This window comes from Python bivittatus, unplaced genomic scaffold, assembly GCF_059951505.1.
Source record: "Python bivittatus isolate LINGU-HERP-01145 unplaced genomic scaffold, Pbiv_v1 ctg000610_np1212, whole genome shotgun sequence".
Lineage (NCBI taxonomy): Eukaryota > Metazoa > Chordata > Lepidosauria > Squamata > Pythonidae > Python > Python bivittatus.
Genome location: NW_028277088.1, coordinates 17,401,171 through 17,421,720, shown reverse-complemented (window position 1 = coordinate 17,421,720; position 20,550 = coordinate 17,401,171). Strand labels below are relative to the sequence as shown.

Sequence of the window (20,550 nt, the reverse complement as noted above, 5' to 3'; positions counted from 1 at the left end):
TCTGGGACACCAGCTCCCCAGATTCCCAACCAGCATAGTTTACTGGCTGAGAACTTTAACGAGTTGACATCTTAGCAAGTCTGGGAAAGTAGCATGCTGGGGAAGATTACCTTATATTGTGCCTTGGAAACCCTATGTCTTGTCTTGGGCTCAGTAAGCAATGCAGAGATCTAAGAGCCATGTCAAAAACTTGGAATTGTAATTCCATGGACATAAATTTAGGTATAAGATTCACTGAGTGCAGTAGGGTTTTTACAGGTAAGATGGAGTTCTGTGTGTTTTTTTTACCCCCAGCCCACTCATTTTTATAGGGCAATCACTTCACTTTAAACATGTGTTTAATTTCAAACCCAATGTATATTACAGTAAAACTATGCACATCTTTGTCCCAAACAAAAAATGATGTTGCCATAATAATTTTGAGTTGACTTGCAGGGTTTTTTTTTTAATAAATACAGTGGATCCTGCTAAAAGAGTATGTGAAGACAAAAATATTACAGATTTCTATTTCTTGTCTTGTCTTAAACTGTATGGAGTACATATAATTAGGTGAGAACAACTAATGGAAAGTAATGCTTAAAGTCTGGGTTAGAAGTACCACAAAGATCATGAAGGTGACCTCAAGAACAGTTCTGAAATTGTCCCTGGAAAAGTTAATGCTGAGATGGAAAGAATAATTGCTGCCTATGAAGGAATTTATCCTACATTACAGGAAGTGTTAATCATTATAAATACTCTGCTACTCTCCAAAGAATTCTATCCTCAGTAAAGGATGCTGTGTTGTCTTTGGATATGCAGATATTTGTCTGTAGAGACAGTCTCTTAGTTTGCCTCACTGCAAATTATGTCATGATGTTACATGTTCCCCACTCCCATACTGCTCTTTGCTTCATTGGTTGCAACACATAAGGGATGATATGTCAAACATGGGGAAACCCCTGCTGTCCAGGAGTTGTTGGACTGGAACTTCCGTCAGTCCTGGCTGATGTCATCAGTGTGAAGCCTGCTGGGAATTGTAGTTCAGCGGTATCTGAAGGGTCACTGCTTTCCTAACCTTATATTTTGCATATCATATGTGATTTTGCATTTGGTAGTAGAACTTGGGGTCAGGCATGTTACCTATGTACAGTTATTGGAAACAGACATATGTTGGATTTATTTACAAACATGCAACTGAGGGCAGCATCTCTGAAACTCTGGTTTGTTGAAAAAGCTATTGCACATAATGCTACACTATAATGGGTTGGTTCACAGATTGCACTAAGCCAGAAATAAACCACATTATAGCTTAACATTATATATGAGCCAGCTCATTCAAGAAGTATGCTAGTATCTCCCTAGTTTTATTTTGGAGGAGGTTGTATAGGAGGATAGAGGCCAAGATGAATGGTAGAGTTTTCTTGGCATTGGGCTCAAATCTCTGTGTCTTTGTTTGCTTGTGGTGTTTTTTTCCTACCTCTTTCAAGAAAATCAGGCAGAAATTTCACAAAGCAGAATTTGTAATCTTGCTTATTTCAAAGAAGTCATTTTTATATTCCCACTGCTATCAATTATATTATTTATTTTAGTATTTTTAGTCCACCCATCTCTGGATGTTAAAAGGATTATAAAATTATGATTATAAAATTATGATTGGTGTTTTTAATTGTAGAATGTTTTTTTAATTGTTAGCTTTTATGATTTGTTTTTTATTGTACGCTGCCCAGAGCCACACTTTGAGATGGACGGCTATATAGATATGATAGATACATTAAAATAAATTATACAGTCAGTTTTTAAAAATCCATTATTTGTCAAATAAAACAAAATATATAATTCATTTATCTATTTAAATTGATTGGCCACCCAACTCCAATGAACTCTGGGTAGCATACAAACCTATAAAAAACATAAAAACAGCTAAAAACATTAAATCAGATAGCCTAGACCAAAATAATCTAATAAACTATAAAATCAACCATACAGGGGCCTTAAATCATAAACATCAACCCCAGGCCTGTGACCAAAACCAAGTTTTCAGTGCTTTCTGGAATCCTAGGAGAGATGGCGCCATCCTTATCTCTGGGGGGATGCTGTTCAGAGGGTGGAGGCCACCACAGAGAGGCCTTCCTTGGTCCCACAAGATGACAGTGTTTAGCACATCCACTTTGCTGGAACATGCTGGGCAGGCAGAAGTGATTGGAGACAAGCAGTCTGTCAGATATCCAGGCCGTATGCCATCCAGGGTTTTATACGTAATAGCCAGCACCTTAAATGGCACTTGGAAGCCAACTGGCAGCCAATGCAGCTTGTGTAGCAGTGGTGACACATGGGCACACCAAGAGGCACCTGTTACTGCTTGTGCCACTGCATTTTGAACCAGCTGTAGCTTCTGGGTGATCTTCAAGGGCAGTCCGATGTATAGCACATTGCAATAATCCAATCATGAAGTGACCGGGGCATGAGTAACTGTCTGAAGGGCCTTTCAGTCGAGGACAGGGCACAACTGGTGCATAAGATAAACCTGTGCCAAGGCCCTCCTGGCCACAGCTGCTCATCGAGCAGTAGTTGCAAGTCCAGAAGGACCTCCAGGTTGCGCACCCGTCTTGACTTGGGAAGTGCAGCCCCATCCAAGACCAAGGATGGTAACACCCCTGACTCTGGGGGTACAAACAGCTACAGCCTCTCAGTCTTGTTAGGATTGAGCCAAAGTCTGTTCTGCCCCATCCAGACCCGAACAGCTTCCAGACACAGGGTCAGTACATCGACAGCTTTGCCTGCGCTGCTCAGGGTCGAGATGTAAATGACACCATCCCTTCCATCACATTTAAAATAAAAATTGGGCAAATGGTTTTGGACTACTCTGGAGGCTGCTCTTAATGCCTTGCAACCCTTCACTGGCCAAACATTGTGTTGCCCACAGAAGAGGGCCCTAGATTGAACTAATCAGTTTACACACTGTGGAAACTTCTTTATCAAATTGCAGGGTTTGCAGCAAATAGTCTTGGGAGCTTGTAGTAAAACTGTTGTAAAACATAGAATACAGAACAAAAGATTTCTTTATAGTACCTGTATGACTTGGCAGCACATAATCAGTTACCCAGAGAATTCTACCTTTTTTTTTCCAGTGTGGGATTGGAAAGGATATATATGTGTCTGGTTTGAAGCTTAAATTCTCTGCTTTGTTTGTGGTAACCAAGACTTTCATTTCTTGTTTCTTTTGCTCCTAGGAGTTTTATATCTTCAGTATGGAGATGAAACGAAACAGCTAAGGATGCCCAATGAGATTACAAGCACAGACACTATCCGTGCCCTCTTTGTAAGTGCCTTTCCCCAACAACTGACCATGAAAATGTTGGAGTCTCCCAGTGTGGCAATATATATCAAGGATGAGAGCAGAAATATCTATTATGAATTAAGTGATGTAAGGTAAGTAACATTCTATGGCTTGAGGTAGCTTTCTTTGTAAAGATTGGCAGTGCCAGAAGTGCCAAGATGCTCATAGTATCTCCAGATGATTCCCCCCCCCCCCCAGGTTTCTTAAAAAAAGAAAATGAAAGGCATTATAAATGGTTGGAAATTCTCAAGACCATTAAATCATGCAAGTTTCCAATATTCTCTCAAGGGCCTCAGTCTACCAGTAGTAATCTTTTGGGGTGACATTCCAGTGGTGGGTGGGTCCAGAGCTAAAATTGGGTAGAAGTACATCATTGCAGACATTCTCTCTGCCTTTAGCACTTCATTTTTTCCCTTTCTTTTGTATCTGGCATGTTGTTGTGGAAGTAACCCATCATTCTTCCCAGAAATCTGGATTAATCATTTGCAGGAGGTTTCTGAAATCTGGCTCAGGGCCTCATATGGCCATAGGGCTTAACAGTTAAAAAAGAAATATAGCAAATTAAAATTATCCCGAATTTCATAATAATTCCAGTGGTCTGGGAAGTACTACATGCTTCTTGTTGCTCTGTAGCTCTGTATTACTAAATATCCATCCATCCATCCATCATTTAAATTTATTCTGTTAGGTGTGTAAATGTTTAATATGGAAGCAAGTATACATCCCATGAGTTGGGGAGATTCAAATATTTTAGGTTTAAATCAAAGACTTTGAAGGTATGCTGCGGATGCTCTCACAAAATGGCTGCCACGGATGGCTTTTGTATTCAGGAATCAGCTGTGTGCAATAAAATACTGGTTTGCCAGAAGGTAGACTGGTGCCTTTGGCCACCCCTTCTACCCCCAAGATGCACGCACCAGCTCAGGTCACTTTATTAATCAGTAGACATTTCTGTGAGAGCCAGTTTGGTGTAGTGGTTAAGGGACCTGGCTAGAAAGTGGGAGACTGGGAGTTCTAGTCCCACCTTAGCCACGAAGCCAGCTCAGTGACCTTTGGCCAGTCACTCTCTCTCACCCTAGGAAGCAGGCAATGGTAAACCACTTCTGAAAATCTTGCCAAGAAAACTGCAGAGGCTAGTTCAGGCGGTCACTGGGACTCAAAGGCACACCCCCCCCCCCCAAAAAACATTTCTGGCCCTCCTTCATTGTTGACATTTTTGTTGTCATGATAAGACTGCTGCTGGTGGTTTATATCTTCCTTTCAAATACTGCACATTATTAGAGTGGCTTGCCATAAAATCTCGAAAAGGCTATGAAATGTGTAAAAATCAACATTTTTATAAAAGCAGAGGGGGTACCAGGCAGGACACTCTGGGGAATATGTTCAACATTAGGCCCTAGGACTGAAAAAACGTCCCCCAGACAGTTGAGCTCTGCATTCTCCGAGGATCTCAGCATGCAGTCTGCCAGATGGCTGTTGCTTCGGCATCCACATGTGTGGAAAAATGAGCTGATAGAGCCTGGAGATGTAGAAGTGAATGTGCAATTTCAGATACCTGATGGAAGGACACATTTTGAATGTTGTCATTTGTGTGGGTGAACATGCTTGCGTGCCTGCCTTAGCACAGTACTTGGGACCCAGATATACTCCCCAGACAGGACTGGCAAGATTCAAGCCAAAAATGCCAGCCAGTGTTGACAACACTGAACTCAGCAGGAAACAACTTCCTATGTTCCTAAGATATGCAGACAATCTGCTGGTAGAAAGTTAACACTTAAGAGAAACTAATAGGAATATTGCTGCCTCGCTATTCTATTGCATATTCAGTTTCAACCTTACTTTGTTGTGATTGAGAAGTAGTGGTCCACAATGTTAGAACAGCCTTGTTTATCTTGGTCAACTTTCAAATGTATTGGGAATTAGGGCTCCCTATTTGGGCTATATAAATCTGGATAAGCAGTAGATAGCAGAAAGGAGATAGAATTTTCTATAGTGCTTCATTGCCATACACACGCAACCTAGCTATTATGATCCTAGTGTAGGGTAGCAGGAGGGGAAATATAGGTAGTGTCATGAAAATGGTGGATTCTCTTTTGAAAAGGCATTGCAATGAGCTTACATTGCCCACGGGTATATATTTTTCTTGTGGTTTCTGTTCAATGCTGACTTCATTATATCTAAACATCTAATTAACCCTACATTTCTTAACAGCCAACGTTCCTTCGTCTTTTCAGTTCTCTGGCTTTTCCTGGCAGACTGCTTGAATTTGATAGAAGCAATGCAAGTTCTAACTAGTTACAGATTCAAAGCAATTACCAGCAGCATTGTGACTTTAAAAGAAACTAGACCTGTCCAAAAATCCTTCACCATGTGTCTCTCTTTTCCCCCCTCCACCAAAATGATAATCCCACTGATTAAGATCAGCCCACTAAACTTATAGCTGCACCTGGAGTAGAGGAATTCAGTGTAATGTGCAAATTCTCTGAGGATGGCTGGTGTTAAATGAAAGGCATCATAGCTTTAGGAGGACATTAATGCATTTAGATTACATTCTTTGTAGCCACTCATGGCAGAAGGAGAAAACAGCAAGATTTGCTCTAGACATCTAATCTGTAAACTCTAAGGTAGGTTTTGAAACTAAATGGTAAACCCTTTGACTTTTTAATTTATGAAGTTAGGTTTTGTTAACTGGGAATTTACCTTGAGAATCATTTGGGCTAATTTCAAAATAAAATGAACAATTTAACGTTGGGCATGTCTTAGAGATATTTGCAATTTCAAGCTATACATGTTTGTTCAAGAATAGATTTCACCTTATGCATTTGAAGCAATTTGAGTTATCTGTGATTCAAGTATTTTACTCCTAAGGAACTTAGATAAAAATTGTTTTGGTGTTTTATTTTGATATGTATCCTTATTTCAAATCAGGGAAAATATCACCCTTGGTGATAAGAGACAGATAAAAGCCAATAAAAATGCTATTACTTATGAAAGGTGTTTGATTTCATACTGTTCTTACTTGCATCTAGGATCTTTAATGAAACTGAAAATGAGTATCAGCTTATCTTAGAAGAACAATCCCTTCCTAGGGATAAGTGAGCAGTATTGTTTTTATCTTTGTCTCTTGCACAGCATGGCTTTTTCATTGGCTGGTTGCTGGCATGTCACTACCTGGAGTATTCAGATAAGCAAAGTAAATGGGCTGACAGGAAGTCCTTTCTTCCCTTACGTGTGCACATGTGTTTTATTTTTAATTCCAGGAATATTCAAGACAAATCTTTCCTTAAAGTTTACAACAAAGATCCTGCCCATGCTTTTAATCACATGCCTAGAGCGATCAATGGAGATGTAAGGGTAAGTGCTAGACCTTCATTTATTCAGAGTGTGCTTTGGTTGTTTCTTTGATATGAGAGCCTGCTTCTGCAGGACCATAAAAATGACACAAATGTGTGAAAATTGCCCCTTAATTATTTTGCCAAATGTGCTAACAGAAGTCACATTAGAGAAAGTGTTAAAAAGAATGTGGTATTTGAGTAGTTAAATAATGGTTGTAAAACTGATGGAATACTGCAGATGTTTGATCAAGTTAAGCATGACTGGCAAATCAAGGGTGGTCCATTGTGGGGTTAATCACTTCTTTTCAGAGTGGCTGCGTTCACATAACACACAAGTTCACCATGGTTTATCTATCAAATTTTCTGGGTTCACATAATATTCTGAATTGTAAACTAATCATATATCCTGGGTTGCTGCCATATGCTGGGTTACACATGGTTGGATAGTTTGTAGTTGTGTCTTGTATGAACACAGTTGGTTATGCTTACTCTAGAAGTAACTGCTCTTAGGGCTGCTGATCAAGGTTCACTCTTAATGCGGGATCATAAAGCTGTTTGATAAAATACTTCCAGTGCTAACTAGAGTGGCCAAAAGTAATGCATGCCTAGCTTCATTAGTAAGGAATCACACTCTAAAAGGGCATGCGCCAGAGTAAAAAAATCTAACTGCTTAACTGACTGCAGTGAGCCAATGGTATTATTCACTAAGCTGCTAATAAATAATATACTTTGTTTGGTTTGGGCCTGTTATGTTGTGTGAATCATGACAATTGTGAGAAATCAAGCCACAGTTTAATAAAATGTATGCATTGGGTCACTAGCTGCAATTACACATCATGCCAGCATGTCTAGGGCTGGTGGATCTGATTACAAAACTTGGAGTAACCACTAGATGATAGCAAAGAGTTAATGTTTTCTGTTTCTCTATTGCCACCTAATGGTTATATAGATTTTTGTAGGCGAGATATACAGTAGTATCCCTAAGCCTGCTACTTCAGGTTGTATCTTGATTATTCCTGTTTGGTGATTGCTCCTATTGCCAGTAGAAATCAAACTTGGCACCTCCTCCCATAATTTGTTTACTGCCACCATCTTCAAACCAGGAACACTGGCTATTTTCCTTCCCAATAAGCCCAAGTTAAAAGCCTTGATTTGTTTTTCGGCTACCATTTCTTATTTAAGAGGGATAAAGGAGAGATCCAGGTTCACACATCATGCCAAAGAAACTGATTGGACCTGATAAATTTCTGCAGTTTGTTTAGCTACTCCTGCTAGTAAAAGCCAGGTGGGAGTGACTGAACACCATATACCACCCTACCTCTTGTTTGTGGAAAGCAGGAATGCTTATTTACTGAGACTGTGAATAGGGTCAAGGTCTTTGAATCTTAGATCCTTCCATATTGCCTGCTGAGATGTTGGGGCCATGATAGGTAGAATTGAACTGTGTGACATTTTGAATTTTTATTGGAATCTCACAAATTTTGGAAAACCAATGGAACTGAACTACTGAGTAAGCATTCATAGAATTGTACTGTAGCTCTAACTCTTAGCATTGATGGTAGGTAGCCTCTACAGATCATAAACCTAAATGCAAATGTTCACTTTTGCCACATTTAAGGAAATATGAAGCATCCATTTCTTAGCCATATCACACTCTGCCTAGCTCCTCTTCTACTTCCCATGATTTTAAGTTCATATGATAGGACACGTGACTGGGGTTTTATTGGTGCTCCAGCAAATTTTCACAGGCTTCTGTATCAGAATGTGTATTAAATCATCTTTTATACTGCTGAAATTAGTTGTTCTTTTCCTAAACTTTTTTTTCCCAGGCATTTAGCCTGGTAGAAAAGAATGGAAGCATCAAGTTAATTTTAGTTTGAGATCTATGACCACCTTCATCACCAGGGCATTCCCAAAGTAAGAATAAATCACAGCTGGTGCAAAATGCTACTTTAAAATAGTGCAAATGGGGGTTGCCCAGGAGAAATATCACTGCTGTTACTGCTTAGATCAGGTATTTCCTTAAAAACAGTTTTTTTTCCTCCTTCAAAATCCCCCTGCCCACTCTCTTTGAATAAAATGCATTAATTCCATCAGGCCAAAAAAAGTATTGCCAGCAAGGGAGTGGCTTGGTTTTTGGTAGATCATATAGGATTTTGAAACGGATGTTAACTGTTGGTGCAAAACACCTGTGAAAATAGGGACTTAGAATTGTGCATTTGTTTGGAATTTCTCAAGAGCATGCTGCAATGTTTTGCATAGGGAGTCAAGACTATAAAAGCATTGCTGCAGTTATTAATGTAGCAGGAGCTGGACATTTCTAAATATATTACAAACTCAGCTTCTTGTGCAATGGCTCCTCTGTACTTCTTGCCTGGTTCTCCAGTGGCTCGGTGGAGGTATGTCGTGCTGTAGGTGGTATGTTAAAATGTCTATCTCTGCCAAGAAAATTCATTTCCTGACCAGTCAGCTTGTTCTGAACGGGGATGTTGCTAGCTTTCACAACTGGAGCAGAGTAACTACGGTAGCTGTTGGGAAGACGGCTGGTGTGTCATTCAAGTTCTTCGGGTAAGTGTTTCTAAGGAAGGAAGTGGGAAAGGATGGAGAATGGATAAGGAAGCACCCTTACAAGCGTGCGCTCTATTTTTAGTTCTTGGGGAACAAATTGAGAAAACCAGAGAGGAGGAAAATTGCACAGAAAAGGCAGCAGTCTTTTGGGGGAAGAAGTGCCTTCATTTATCTGGTTGCATCTATGGTAGTTGGAATGGAAGAAAGGAGTTTATTTCTATGCTTAGAATTGGACTGAAAAGAATGCTTCTTACATCTTCTAGGGAAACCCCTCTTGCTGAAGCAGTGTTTCTCAACCTTGGCAACTTGAAGAACGTGTGGACTTCAACTCCCAGAATTCCCCAGCCAGCCATGCTGATTGGGGGATTCTGGGAATTGAAGTCCACACGTTCTTCAAGTTGCCAAGGTTGAGAAACTGCTAGAGGGTTACTTGCTGTCCTGTCCAATTTTTGTTTCTGATTTTTTTTTTTTAAGTAAAAAGATTTTAGTATGTTTGACAGGCTTATCACAAAGCAACATTATCCAAGGTGCAGAAAAGGAGTAATGAACAGGAACTCAAAAAAAATAAGGCAGGAGGCAAGAAAAAGCAAAGGAATTATCACTAGCTGAGCCCTGTTAAGATGCCGTGAATGAAACCAAACTTCGTCTCAACTTTGGGGCTTGGATGGCTTTTTTTGCACAGTCCCGTTTGGCCGCCTTTTTTCCTTTTGAATCGCAGGACAGCCAGCCAGGTGGTGGTTCGGTTTCCATTGCTGTGATTTCCAGCACAGCACGTTGCAAGCAAGTGCTGAAAAGACTGTTTGGTGCCCTGTAGAACCCTCTGCCATAATTACTTTAACAAGAGCCACATTTGCATCCAGAAGGTGTCAGTAATAGATTATCTGGGGGGAGACTCACAGTGGATGCAAAGAGATACCAAGTATTGGATCTAAGTCTTTCAATACATTGTTCCTCTCTTTTTGCACTCTTCTTTTCTCGTCTTTCCAGTTTGCTCTCTTGTTCAGAGAGCGCGGGTAGTCTTAAAAGTTTTTCTCTCTTTTCTGTGTAGCCTTATGTTCCCCATCTCCATTTTTTAAAATGCAAGGTGTTTGCTATCTAGTTATATTTTCTTTAAAGAATTCAGATTCATTTTGCTTCTCCTGTAGGATGCTATGCATCTTCCCTTTTTTTTTTTTTTTTTTTTAGCAGGATAAACTAAATTATTGGCTCTAAAGTTGTCACAAACCCAGCACTCACATATTGTATTACTGGAATTGTGAATACTTAGCACGTATGTATGGAAAGAAGCATCTGCTAGATATCTTATGTCACTGCCTTGTCCTCCTGATTTTCGTAGCCAAATTCTGGTCTTTCAGTTATCAAGCATATAATCATTTGCCTTTGCTTTAGACTAGTGGTTCTTAAACTGTTTGACCCAATTACCCCTTTTCCCAGTCTCAGTGTCATTAATCCCACAAACCCAGACTCTGTTATTTTACACAAGGATCTTAGCAGCAGCAGTAGTCCCAAACTGGATCCTTGATTCACAAATAAGCAGTTATAAAGTGTTCCATTACCCCTAGGATACGCCCAAATTATCCCTAGGTTAAGAACCACTATTTCAGCTATGTCAGGCTATTGGTTGGGAGAAAGAAAACTGTTGAAGTGAGTTTGGCAGCCTATAAATCTAATCATCATCAACATCATCATGAATGTTGAAGCTGAAAAGGCTGAGGGGGACATGACAGCAGTCTTCTAATACATGAAGGAATGTCACAGGGAAGAGGGTGTGAATTTATTCTCCAGAGCACCCAAGGGTAGGACAAGAACCAGTGGGTGGAAGATCTACAGTGAGAAATCTGAACTTGAAATAATGAGGAATTTCCTGACTGGGAGAGCTGTTAAGTGGTGGACAGCCTGCCTCCTGAAGTCGGGGTGTTCCGTCACTGGAGGTTTTCAAGAAGAGATTGGAAAGCCGTTTGTCTGAAATAGTCTGAGGATTCATACACTGGGCTGTATGAATTTGGACTACATGACACCAAAGTTCCTTCTAACCCTCTGACTGTATTCTCCGATTCTATTTATCTCTTCTGATAAGGATTGGCTAATATCCAACCTGCTTATCCACCACCATTCCTCGCATAAACACATATAGCAGTTCTAACATGCATATATACAGTGTTCCTCTTGTTCAAAGCCAGTCCATTAAAGAAGCGCTTGTGTGACATTTATTCCTGTTATTCATGGAAACTTACTGGGTGATTTTTGGGCCAGACATTCTTTCTCAGCCCCATCTACCTCACAAGGGTGTTATAGTGAGAATAGCATGAAAGGAGATCCCCATACAAGATGCCTCCAGCTCTTAGAGAAGAGGCAAGAATAAATCTAATTGTGTGTTAAAGTTGTATTTGAGCTAGGCCACGTGGTTCCAAATCATGACTTAGCATGTTATGTAGACCCAAATGTTTTGAGGAGGAAGAACTGAGTTCATCTCAGTGAAGTGAGCAGGGTGTAACTGTAGATGCTTTATGAATACCTCACGCTTTTCTCTCCTACTCATTTACTTGGTGAAAAGGACTGGTGAACCTCAAGAAAGAAGCCACAACATTATACAGTTCAGTTCAGGAAGTGTAAAGCCTCTCTTGAGAAGTTTCACTGCTCTTATTAAATTGCCTTTGGAATTCCTCAAAGGTCTGAAAAAGACCTCCTGAGTGTTGCCATAGATGCAATTTATTTGCAGCTCCTCTGCAGTCATTCTAATCTTTGAGGCTTGTGGGCCACCCAAATCAGTTCTTACCCACAGCATTTCCTTAGATCTCTGTGCTGTAATGTTTTTTTGCCCATATAGAGTATATGTAAGAGGGAGGCCGCTGAGCTGCTCCTGCTGGTGGCTGTACTTCAGATGATCTTGGATCTTATCAGATGTGGACCTCCTCCTCTTCCTCCTCCTAGAGCTGTTTGCCCCTTCACACACTTAAAGTTATGGAACAAATAGTGAGGAAAAGCACTTAGTGTTTCCCCCACTTTCATTGCTCCTACTATCACTGGAAGACAAGCAGCAACCATGGGAACCCTAAGACTGGAGGATTTTTCAGAATATTCACTGCTAACTGAATGCCCTGACTATGGTAGCCCACCTGGTTCCCACATAATTAGGAGGGGTGGGCATGTCTCATTATGCTCACATAATTCCACTACTTGGTGAGCTGCACTGGTTTACCAGTGGGCTTCCAAGTACAATTCAAAGTGTTGGTTATCATCTAGAAAGCCCTTCCTGGCATAGGGCCAGGTTATCTGAGAGACTACCTATCTCCCATGGGTTTTCCCTATCTGATAAGATTGGGCAGAGGTGGTGCATTTTAAGTTCCCTCAATCAAGCAGTGCCTGGATCCCAATAGATGGGATGGAATAGCATGCTTTCTGTGTCATAGCGCCTGCCCTCTGGAATGGTATACGGGCTCTCACCCTGATGGTGATCAGGATGCTATTGAAGACCTAGCTATTCTCCTAGACCTTGGGGCAGGTTGATGGTTGAGCTCCTGTTGGAAGGGTTTTTTGTTCGTCTGTCTCCAGGCTGCTTATGAATTCTTTCTCTTTTATTTTATTTAAAACATTTGTATAACCACCCATCTTAAAACCAAATTCTGGGCGGCTTACAACCCAGCAATAAAAACAATATATACAGCTAAAACAAAAATAAAACCAAAAACAGAAAAAACTGGCATTGCAACCTTACATCCCTGATGCAACCCATCATGTTTTTCTCCTACTATGACCTCACCCTGTCCCAACGCCTGGGGGACGAGACAGGTCTTGAATGATCTCCCAAAGGTTAAAAGGGTGGGGGCCTGTTGGATCTCAGGTGAGAGGATATTCCATAGGGCAGAGGCTGCAACGGAAAAGACACAGTTCTGAGGACCCACCAGGAGGCAGTGTTTAAGGGAAGGGACCTGGACTATGCCTATACTGTCTGCTTTGTTGGCATGGGCAGATACCTTTAAGGAGAGGCTGTCCTGCAGATAACCTGGCCCTATGCCATGTAGGGCTTTAAAGGTGATAACCAGCTCCTTGAATTGCACCTGGAAGGAAACTGGGAGCCAGTGCAGCTTGTACAGAAGTGGTGTAACATGGGCGAACCTAGGAGCACCCAACACTGCGTGCACCACTGCATTCTGGACCAGTTGTAGCTTCCGAGTGGTCTTCATGGGCAACCCATTTAGAGCTCATTGCAGTAATCCAAATTTTATCATCTTTTTCTTACTTTTTATCATTCATTCAATGTAGAGGCCACCCAGGGTGGTTAAGAGACAGGCGGCCTCTACATTGACTGAATGATTGATAAGTAAATACTTTTCTAGCAAATAGTAAGACTGTTCTATTCCAGAGGCAAGACACTTTATTTCAATACTCTCATGAAGAGTCACATTGCCTTGTTGTGAGGTACCTCCATGAGGTGAAACATGGGTGCCTTGCACAATCCTAGTGTTGATGCCATCTACCGGGAGTCAGGCTGATCAAAAGGCAGCCAGATGCCTCCAAAGAAGGGTATGAAGTAAATTAGACCAGGAAAGCAAGATGAAAATGCTCTTGTTGTTCTTGTTGTTAGGAGGAAGAAATTGATACAGCCGGACCAATGTACTGGATCAAGCCAGAGGGTTTTTCATAGTCTAGGATGGACCACAGCCACAACAAATGGGGGAACTATGATGCCAGTGACTTTAGGACTGCAGCGTTGGAGCCATATTTGGCAGGCAGAGCAGATATTTAAGTAGTTAGAGTAATGAAGTCTGGTAAGGCTGAGGCTTCCTAGAATGCATTTAAAAGGTCCCATATGTGCTTTGCATATCCTCCTACGAATAAAAGTTGGCTTGGTTTAGGGGAAGGCATCAACACATGTCGGCTTGCTATAAACTGGCTAAAGGAACTAAAGCTCATCTCTCCCACTCTGTTGTCTGCTTTTGTATGTGGGTGTGTGCTTTGCTATTGAGAGGTTATGACAACATGGGCCTTACTGTATTTATAAACATCACATGTTTCTCTGCAATGGTTTACGGTGTCTGCCAAGCCGAACACATGGAAGAAACATTTCTTGTTAGTCCAGCATTGGTTTTGGTTATACGTATTTCCGGAACACAGAGGGGAAAAATACCTTCTAACTTTTGTGCAGCGATAGCAAAAGTCTCCCAATCATTCAGAGGAAGCTGCTCCTTTGTCAGATTTTGTTATTTTTTTGGCTAAAACTCTTCTGCTAGCAGGACAGAAGCATGTTAGTTTGATTTTCAGCAGACATGAAGAACATAATTTAGATGCAAAGACTTCTAAAAAAAGGAGCATATTAGAAGATGTAAGGTAAGAAGCTGCAGCAAGAGAAAGAGAGGCAAAAATTTGCAGAGTAAAGGATTTATAGATAAAAAGTATCAAGATATGTGATAGATCTAAGTTTGGGGAAAGCAAAACATTAATTTTTTAGAGGAGAAAATGAAATGCTGTTTCTCAGCTTTAGCGACTGTCAGAATATATATTATGTTCTCGTTCTCATTCTCTGAAGTTGTTCAGATACAGGTACTGTTTTTGGACTTAAATCTCCTTAAGTATGGCATATGTTTGAGAGCTGAAGTGGAAAATAATAAATAATGGGTAGATTGTTAATCAATTGCAACTTCAGTCAAAAACAATTCCTGTTTTCTAAAAAGTAGCTGTTTGAAACAAAACAGTGATCTTAAATGTAGTAAAATGGAGAAGCAGTGAATCTTTGAGTGTATAATCCACAGATTTCTCAATGGTGTCGTTTTAATGGATGAAGAAGCAATTGAAAAGCAAGGAGAAATTTTATTTTACTTTATTTTTTCATTTTTCCCATTGGTATGCTGCCCTTTAAAACGAGGCTTTTCCTTAATAGGTTTTATGGAGTAAAATAAAATTTTAAAAGACAAAAAGAGACACTCACCAAAATACGAGGTCTCATCTAGGAGTACATAGATTTTTACTTTCTTAATGAAATGTTGGGCATTTTAAATTTTATTTTTTAATTTTGGAGGTCAGTGGGTGCCATCTAGTGGCTTGATGGGTGCCATTGCATCTATGGGTACTATTTTACCACTGCTGTGTAAGGAGCAAGAGAACATTTGCAGGTGGTAGAACTGTTCTGATATCAGCAGCCAATTCTAATAGTAACAGTGAGATGAAGATCCATGTGATGGCATAGCACTGTATAGGAAGCTAGTTCAATTCTCAGAGCAGTGACATAGATCATTTGTCGACCTGGTTTTTACAGGAGATGGTTTCTCCAGGGTTCCACACATACACGAGGTATTACTTATTCCAAGTAAGATTCACTCCTTGAAAGGATCAGATGAATTGATCCTCTTCATCCAGGTAAATAGCATGTAATCTCAAGAGTTATTTTCAGTGACTTTCATTAGACATAAAACATTAACAGAACAAAACTGCATTGTTACAAGATGCAGAGAGAGGAAAGATGGCATGAAGTGGTTGTGTGCAAAAGTCAGTGTTTGATAGCTGGAATCTTTTGGAGAACAGTGGAAAGTTCTGTCTGTCTTCTGGAATGTGGCAATCTCACTGTTCTGGTGATCTGGAAATAAAACATATCTGGAAGCCATGAAGTACTTCCTATTCTGGAACCCTTATTCCCAGAAATTACTAGCCCATCCTTGGAATCACCAGATCAGCACATTCCAGAAGAAAAATGGAACTTTATGATGTTCCCTGAACTCTGAGTTTTGCACATCCCTAGTGTCAAAGAACATGTTGCCTATCAGCCTCTCCCACAGACTCTCAGAAGCTTAAAAAGCCCCTCTAATGGAATATATCTTGTTTTCAGGGAAATTCAGAAAAGTATACAGAAGATCTGAGGGAGTTCTCCATGAGCCCAACAGTGTATGTGTTGGCCTGATGTCCTGGCACTATGTGTGATGGCATGTACACATTTTAGTATATGTGGTAGAACCTGTTTCACTTGCAAATGTGTTCAAATACAAGAAGGAGTGCATTTCATTCCCTTTCTCTGTGCAGGAAATGTATTTGAATACACAAATCAACAGAATGTGAAAGTTACTTTGTGTATAATGGTGTAATTGTTTTCTTTAGATAATAATTGTGTCTCCACCTAAAAAAAAGATACCTATTTTTCTGAGATTTATCCCTGCAAGCTAAGTTTAAGTTCTGGATTTAAATATCTTCCCAGACCCTTCTTTAACAGTGAAATATATTATCTCTCTCTCTCTCTCTCCAAAATGTAATAATCTAGCTCTAAGGCATTGGATTGGAAGCTCTCCCACATTATGCTGAGAGTATCATAGTCCACAACATAGAATCCCTACTCCATAAAACCAAATGCATATAGAAAGGCTGTAGTTATTCAGTTGTGAGAGAAATAGATTAACTATATGTCCCCCAAAATTGTTGTTTCTTGATAGTTGTTTGCTAGGGTCAGTCCCCAAATATATCAATGAAAATTATTTAGGAGCAGAGGACCCATTTTTAAAATTAAGGCCTGCTTATCAGTACAGGGTCTCCTTCGATGCACGTGCTTGGAGTAAAATAAACATTTGTGTTGTAATTTTCAGATAAAAGTTCATTGGTTTTTTCTTGTGAGATTATTTCTCATTAGGAAAATCATTGTAGGTGAATTAGCGTTATCATAATATATATTCATACAAAGCCATGTTCAGGGTCCATGGGTAGGTTGGCTGTTTAGGGTCTTTCCTGTATTTCTTTTTCTTCCAGGCATGTCAAATTGTCTGGCTGGTGTACAGTAACGATCATTTCTTGTTCCACATGAGTGGAATCGCAAAGTAAATACCTTGATTTGCCTCCAGATTAGAACTGGATTTGGTTTTCCCATTAAAATTTAAAAATAAACTAGGGTTTTTGGTAACCATGATTGGATAATCATGATAATTGTGGAATAAAACTGGAACAAATGGAGGAGGAAAGAACAGGCAAGCTTGAGAGAGAATCCCAAACATCAAATCATGGTTTGGCTTTGAAGTCTCAAGTGGGCCATGCAAGTTCCCAATCAAAGCCTTAAAATATTCACCCGCTACCAGCTAGGAAGTCAGCATTGTTTACAATGACTGTTAGTATCTCTCCAGGATTTCAGCCTCTTCTTTTTTTGCTTGCCTTTACCGGCTCTCTGATCCTCTTTTCCTTTCTGTCTCCTAACTGGAGTTATTGGTGGTGAACTTCAGATCTTTGTCATACAAAGCATGAGTTTCATAGCTGAGTTGTCTTTTCTCAAAGGAGATTTTCTAATCAAAGGATGTAAAGATATAAGTAATGGCTTATCTCAGTCTATAATTGTCTTCAAACATTGTGTTAACTATAAGTTTATAACCACAGTGGCTGGATTCATGCCTCATGCTAACTCTTACACTATGTTTTATTAACCCCCCTTGGCTTACAAATCGCCATGGCTCCATGCATTGCCCTCGTTAATTATCAGTGTTGAAGAACACAAAATAATTTGTCTTTCTGAAGGGTATATGTCTAAGACAGGTAAACCTTAGGAAGTCCTGGGCTATTTGTTTTCTTTTAGTGAAGTGGAGAGTGTGGGGGACAATGGGTATGTAATATTTATTCTCATGAGCTTTAAGGATCTTATTTTTAACTACAATATCTGGCTGCAGGTGTAAGCATGCACAAAGGATCAAAGAACGTTTGGTGCAAGTTTTCGTTTTTCTTTTGTTTTTGTTTCACTGTAACCTGTTCCATATTTTTATCACAGAAAATCTCTTTTGAAATTAGGATGCTTGATAATGCCATTCCATAGTGGAAAGGTTGTGTCTTGTTTTAATAAACTGCAAGCTGTTTTATAGCTTGATTTGGCTTTGGCAAAGTACAGAGCCAAGTATGCAAGAACAACTAACCCACCCCTATCCCAAATGCTGAGTTAGTATATTGGAGTGCCAGACAAGCATGGATTTATTTTGATCTGCAAGATCAGTTACTAATGTGATTTCTTTCCCTCTTATTTCTTTTTCTAAAAAAAGAAATCAGAAGTTTGATGCGCTGCCTCTGTTGTGCTGGAAAAAAAAAGTTAATATTTTACATAACTCATACTTTGGAAGAGGTTCTTCTGAGATCTTTAGCCAGGAGGATGGAGGTTTGTGGTTAGTGCTTTATAAAATCATGGGACTTATAGGTTGGAGGTCATGGGCTCCCTAATAGTTTGTTTCAGGCAATGAATAAGAAACAAGGAATCAAAAACAGCTTGTTCATGAAGGAACTCTTTGATCAGAGTTGATATGTTGGGTGGGAAAATGTACTAATAAAAGAAAGAGCTTTTGTTATATAATAATCTAATTTATTTATTTTCTACCCCATCCCTCTCCTCAGCTGGATTTCAAAGCATCACATCCAGCATTCCTGAAAATCTCCCACCCAAGTGTTTACCAAGCCAACCCAAGCCAACCCTTCTTAACATCAGCAAAATTACATGTGTTTTAACACCATATTCTCATGCTAACATTCGAATGTATGGATTATAGCATGTTGCAATCATAGATATGTCTTTTTTAGACACAAGCTAAATAGTTTTGAGTTTGCTTATAAGTAGGGACATCTCATAACATCATGCATATGAAAATCTGCAGGAGGCAAAACTTAAAAAAAAAAAAAACCAACCCTTTTTGTTTGTTGGGTTCATTAAAGTGGGTCTTGCCTGGTATCACTTCCACATTATGAAGCACACTCCTCTGGGAATTGCTCTTGAATCCATTCTCTGTGATTTTAGAGAGATACACCTCTTCAGTTTGGAAAAACTCTTTAACCTGAAAAAACTATGGGAAAAATAGTACTCTGGTTATTGAAATATGAATAGACTACTGCCACATAACTTTGCTACTATTAAGAAACTTTGACAAGATATCAAGATTTTTTTTTAATTACAAGATCAGAATTGTTACTCTTAAAGTAGTGTTTCTCAACCTTGGCAAGTTTATGATGTGTGGACTTCAACTCCCAGAATTCCCCAGCCAGCTTGCTGAAGTATAGGGTAGCTGAACTTAAATACAATGATATATGAGAAGGAAACAGTGTGCCAGTTGCCAGTGTGCCATTAGATACATACATTGGTGACCACCATGTTTCTTCCCACTTGAGATTTTCATTTTAAAAAATGCTTATAATTTTAAAAGGAAGATGTCATACATACATCAAGCAGCAGCAGCACCTCTTTTCCAAGAATGCCTCTGATTGGTAAACATATCCAGTTTTCTTAGAAAATAAAAATGATAGTTGATTAGGGGGCAGTGCTTTGCTTGGAGGGGTATCTACCTGTCCACAAAAAAGACCAAGATAAGCAAGCTAGTAGGAGGCATCACAAAGGAGGGGAAGCTAGAGGAAGCCACTAGTTAATTGGTTACACCTCCCATGGCAACTACTTTGTAATTTGGGGAAGAGTCCTTCACTAGCTATTCTACAAGAACACCCACAACATATCAGATTTCCAGATGTGCCCACCAGGCTAAAAAGGTTGGGGACCAGTATTTCAATTCTTAAAAAGATGAAAAGGGAAAGAGATGTTGATGGTAGAATTATGTACTTAAACTGACAAAATCAAAAGTTTGGTTAACATTCAGTTTTGTAAAAAAAAATATCACCAAAAACCCATCACAAAGATGGGTCATTTGTTGGCATCTGAACAGTAAATCCCAAGCTCCCATTTCAAATATTGTTCCGGATGCCTGTCTGCATGAAAAGTGAGGTAGATGGAAGCTTCGTCTATGGCAGAGCCTTGTTTTTCAATCTTTTTCTGGGCAGATTTGGCTGTCTCTTGTTATTAAGTTTCAGAGAACGAGTAAACATGGATCAATCTCTCTTTTCCCTTTTTTTAACCTTTACTTTATCCCAGTTCCATTCTGTTTCAAAATTATTTTGGAATACATATTTATGCACATTTCTATCAGTATTTTTATACAAAGTTTATATGCTCTCTGGCTGTCACAGTACTGAGCAACAAGGCTATGGATAATCTGACTCCAGTTATATACATAAGCTCTATAGTTCACACCTTTTGATTAATCCATGTAGATCACAGAAGGATCCACCACATTTTACTCTGTTTCTGTGATGGAATGGAATTATGAAGGCCAGGCTCAGGGAGGTAAGTGTTTTCTTAGTTCACTGCAAGAGCATGGGAACTACAAGAGGATGAGGCTGGCACCTCTCTGAGGAATTCACGGTGTTGTGGCTGGCTGGCTTGGGAGCTGGGGTTCAGTCTGGGGAGATTCTTGCTAGAGGTTGTAGCTAATAAACATAGCTGAACTGATTTTGCATTGTCTCTTGGAGTTCTTTGGGCTAAACCTGACAGTTTCCCCCATGCATTCATAC

The 20,550-nt window shown here is 39.8% G+C and overlaps 1 protein-coding gene across 19 annotated transcripts in view; it reads left to right on the top strand.

The window, feature by feature from the left end:
• Positions 1 to 20,550, top strand: part of KIAA1217 (KIAA1217 ortholog) — a 382,394-nt gene that overhangs the window by 294,523 nt on the left and 67,321 nt on the right. For 17 of the 19 annotated variants that reach the window (XM_088150361.1, XM_088150358.1, XM_088150357.1 and 14 more), the window contains 2 exons: positions 3,210 to 3,408; positions 6,577 to 6,670. In XM_088150361.1, the coding sequence (XP_088006487.1) occupies positions 3,210 to 3,408; positions 6,577 to 6,670 (293 nt within the window). Of the gene's footprint in view, positions 1 to 3,209; positions 3,409 to 6,576; positions 6,671 to 14,376; positions 14,548 to 20,271; positions 20,324 to 20,550 lie in introns of those variants that run through there. The other 2 variants (XM_025165600.2, XM_088150362.1) reach the window with 2 other exon arrangements.